Source organism: Saccostrea cucullata, unplaced genomic scaffold (genome assembly GCF_032062105.1).
Source record: "Saccostrea cucullata isolate Sc308-1 unplaced genomic scaffold, CSIRO_AGI_Scuc_v1 ctg12256, whole genome shotgun sequence".
Lineage (NCBI taxonomy): Eukaryota > Metazoa > Mollusca > Bivalvia > Ostreida > Ostreidae > Saccostrea > Saccostrea cuccullata.
In genome coordinates, this window is record NW_026924409.1 from 15,288 (window position 1) to 19,539 (window position 4,252).

General features: G+C 33.6%; 1 protein-coding gene across 1 annotated transcript; it reads right to left on the reverse strand.

Moving 5' to 3' along the window:
- Positions 1 to 433: 433 nt before the first annotated feature.
- LOC134266376 (fibroleukin-like) lies at positions 434 to 3,945 on the reverse strand. The gene is made up of 4 exons (XM_062748627.1): positions 3,931 to 3,945; positions 3,714 to 3,801; positions 3,115 to 3,282; positions 434 to 829 (listed from the first exon to the last, which is right to left on the reverse strand). The coding sequence occupies exons 1-4, from the start codon at positions 3,943 to 3,945 to the stop codon at positions 582 to 584; spliced, it is 519 nt and encodes a 172-aa protein (XP_062604611.1). The 3' UTR covers positions 434 to 581.
- Positions 3,946 to 4,252: the final 307 nt, after the last annotated feature.

Here is a 4,252-nt window from a genome sequence, read left to right on the forward strand (position 1 = left end):
CAAATTAAATCATATAATCCTTTGTTTTCCCATCCATTGGTTTGGCATTTAAATACAGCATTTCCTCAAAATTCATAAATACATTACACGTGTAAGTGGAGAGAAGTATTTTTTTTTTTATGAAAAAAAAAATTCAAACTATAAACGTGTACAGAGGTCATAGAATGATAGAATTCTATACTTTTTCTCTCCAATCAAATGGTCTTTCAGGGGGATCGATTAAATATCGTGGTCTGTATAAAACATATCCTTTATTATATATATACCTTATAATATCATATGATTACCAACAAGAAGACAGTAATATAAACAAACATTAAATTACGTAGAAAGATTGAATGCGATTTTCTTGTTTTAGGAAGTAAGGTTTCATGTTTAACATTTTTAGAACATAAAACATATTTGGACTTTGCAAAACATTCATTGCACATCATAATATTTTATCTATAAATGCATTACTTTATAAAATAATATCAATACCAACATAATGTCAAGAATATAGTCATAATTATTTTTTACATAAAAGTATATAACTTTGCTTGTCCATATGTGAACAACTATGGATATAAAGATATAAGAGGTCAGTGAGGTTTTATCATCATGAGGGTTTCTTTTATCTGTTTATTATCAGTCACTGTAGGATACCATGGGTTGTACCAGGACTCCGGGGACCATTTACCGTTAAGGAAAGCGTGGTGACAGTCATTGAACCACCAGCCTCCTCTTTTGTTACTGTGAGCAGCACAATTACAGCTACACCCGTCGTTATCTCTGTCTGGGGTACTGAAGTACATTCCTGACAGAGAATGGCCGCTTCTCATGCTGTCTCCTGAAATACAATATTATTACAATAAAAAGACATAGCATTCATATGCAGTCAATCTGTCATTATCTTCTCATGCTGTCTCCTGAAATACAATATTATTACAATAAAAAGACATAGCATTCATATGCAGTCAATCTGTCATTATCTTCTCATGCTGTCTCCTGAAATACAATATTATTACAATAAAAAGACATAGCATTCATATGCAGTCAATCTGTCATTATCTTCTCATGCTGTCTCCTGAAATACAATATTATTACAATAAAAAGACATATTATTCATATGCAGTCAATCTGTCATTATCCCTGTCTGGGGTGGAGAACAACATCCCAGGCAGAACGAAAAGAGAATCACCCGTATCTATCATACTGTCTCCTGTAAAATTATACAAAAGGAATCACAGATTTTATCTAATTTATATATTTTCAGATCGAAAAGAGAAGAGTTTAACATACTGTGTCCTGTAAAATTATCAAAGAAAAATATCCCATGGACATCTATTTTAGATTAGATCATTATTATTTACTTACAATTTAAAGCTAACGGAAAACATCTACAGTATTCAACATTAATTTTTTTTTATTTTGAATTGTGTTAAATTGTATTGCTTCAAAATTTATAAATGAATATACTTTTTTTAATTTCTATCTCACTGTGTTTTTCTGGAGCATGTCATTTAATTTCTTATTTTGAATGTATACGAACTTGATGAATCTCAATAGAAATAAAAGATAGATTGTAAGATGTTGTTTGGAATTTTTCACTCAAGGGAATTAAAACCCGTGAGGTAAGGATCGAGTTATTCTATCTCGGCTCTAAGCACTGTACCACACGGGCAACGTCAATACATTGAATTGAAATGAATTCATCCATATAAAACCCTTCTCTGAACATTGAAACTGACTTAATTTTATTGGCACATAAAGAAGGTATATTCGAACAAAACATGAACCGATAAGGTGATGTTATATTATTAAATAACATTTTTTTTATTATTCTTTTTTTTTTGGGGGGGGGCACTTCTTTAAGTTAACCGTTAACAGGAATCAATAGTGTTTCCCCTTTTGTCAACAAATTAATCATTAGGAATTCTCCAACTTTCTTCAACTAGATGCGATTTATGTAATCAACTTTTTTTCCATTGTTGTATTGCTTTTGTTAAATCTACTTTTATATCTTCATCAAAAAGACAAAGAAGTCATTGTTATCGAATGTAATAAATAATTACCGTTTTCCTTTTTTTTTTATTCAACAATTATTTAACACTTAAATTTATTCTTTGAATGAATTATGTATCTGGCAACATTACGTACAAGTACTCATGTTTCATTTATAACGTAAAATGTTCAATGTTACTAGCAATTTAGTATTAAATCTAATAATGTCTTTTTTCTTCGTTTTTTACGATCCCATTCAAAGGACCAGTCTCTACGTCCTACACTGGGATTCGAACCCGCGACATAAGGATCAACTCCTTGCTCTGCTTTTCTAGAGCTGTAAGGAATGTCTGTGTACTAGATTGATTGTATATTGTTTATCGTCCCTCCCGAGAATTTTTAATTCATTTGGAGACGTCACCGTTTGCCGGCGAAGGGCTTCAAATTTAGACCTATACTCGGCACTCAGGGCCATTGAGCAATGAGGGTTCCTTATCGTGCAAGCACCTACCGTGACACGGGACCTACGTTTTCAAGGTCATATCCGAAACACCCATGACTTTCACATCTAATGCTGAGCGCTTGGCGAAGGAACAGTCACTACCTATTTTTACGTCTTAGGTTTGACGCAGCGCCGGGAACAAGAATCGAACCCGGGCCTCCCGATCACGATGCTAACGCTCTACCACTTGGCTACCGTGAACGGTGTCTGTGTATAGGATTGGTCCTCAAAGAAAGAACTTCTAGTTGTTTACATGTCACAATAAATAGACCTGCCACTCTCGTCTCTCTCTCCTCTACCCCTCTCTTTCTCTTCAAATCTCCCTCTCTATCTTCCTCTCGCTTTATTCCTTTCTCTCTTTACATCTCTCTCTCTCTTATTTACCTGTCACCAGACATAGACATACCTATCTCTCTACCTTTCTCCTCTATCTCTTTTTTCTCTCCTGTTCTCTCTCTCTCTCTATCTCTCTCTCTCTTTCTCTCTCTCTCTCTCTCTCTCTATCTCTCACTCTCTTTCTCTCTCTATCTCTCACTCTCTTTCTCTCTCTCTATCTCTCACTCTCTTTCTCTCTCTCTATCTCTCACTCTCTTTCTCTCTGTTTTTGATTGTCATTTCCGTGTACCTACCCAGTGTCCCGATAGCTGGTCCTCCAAGAAATAATCTGTAATAGTTGGTTTCATTCTCAACAGAGAACCGGTCGTATATTATATACAGCTTTGTCCCATTAGTCAGTGTTATAGAGATGTAGAGGGTGGAGTTCCTTTCCTTTGTAAGTTGGTGTACTACATCATGTCCTTAAATGTGTAATAGTCGTGTTGTATATAAAGAATTAATAAAGCAAACATATTTTTTATATTGCCATATAATTAAACATCTGATTGTGAAGGTATGCAGACATTCATAATTTTGTAGTGTATACAGCAATGAATCTTCATGTTTTGAAATCAAGGTAGGGGTATTGTTATGCATTTTATTTTACATAAACTTGTTATAAATTTCTATTTGACTTAACACAAAATGCTAATTTAAATCGTTTAAAAGGCGGCAGATATATCATCCCTTAAATCAACATAAAATATTGTACAGCTATGGAATGGGTACAATGGAAATAGAAAACCCATGGTTCCCCAAGGGAGGTAAATATTTCTGCATCTGGAACCCTTACCCTTTGGGGCCAATCATTTGCTTTGTCCTCTGTATTCATTCTTAATTGTATATGACTTACCTATCCAATAGGAGTCAGTAACGTTTCCAAATCCTTCCTTGTTATCCACCCACGTTCTGCCGAATAACACTGAACCACTGACCCGTGTCTGGATTAGCCTAATGATTTATGAATTAAGTCGGGTTCATTAAAGAGAGTATTAAAGTTTTTTAAGTTATTATTTAAAAAAAAATCATATATAAGTCTTCTTTAATTATATTATATGTAAAAAAAAGACTGTTATCAGAATCATGATATATAATTTGTTTTTACATTGTAATTAAAAAAATATTTATTTAAGAATTTTATTATCTTCCTGTAAACAAGGCTAACAATAATTCAATGTCGAATCAACTAAAGCATTTGAAAGCAGTTTTAAAATCAAAGATTACTAAATTAATAAATTATTAAAGAAATATAAGATAAAATTTATCATTTAGACAGAGAGGGAGTGATAGAGAGAGAGATCTTACTGTCCACCCTCCACCTTCTGTCACCATGTCACAGAAGACGCTGACCTTGCTGTTAGTACCAAATGGATAGATCTCATAAACACCAGG

Coding starts and splice junctions, on each gene's coding strand:
- LOC134266376 (XM_062748627.1), bottom strand. Junction 3,283..3,713: donor TACTGACTCCTATTGGATAG/GTAAGTCATATA, acceptor TACACATTTAAG/GACATGATGTAGTACACCAA. Junction 830..3,114: donor ACCAGCTATCGGGACACTGG/GTAGGTACACGG, acceptor ATTGTATTTCAG/GAGACAGCATGAGAAGCGGC.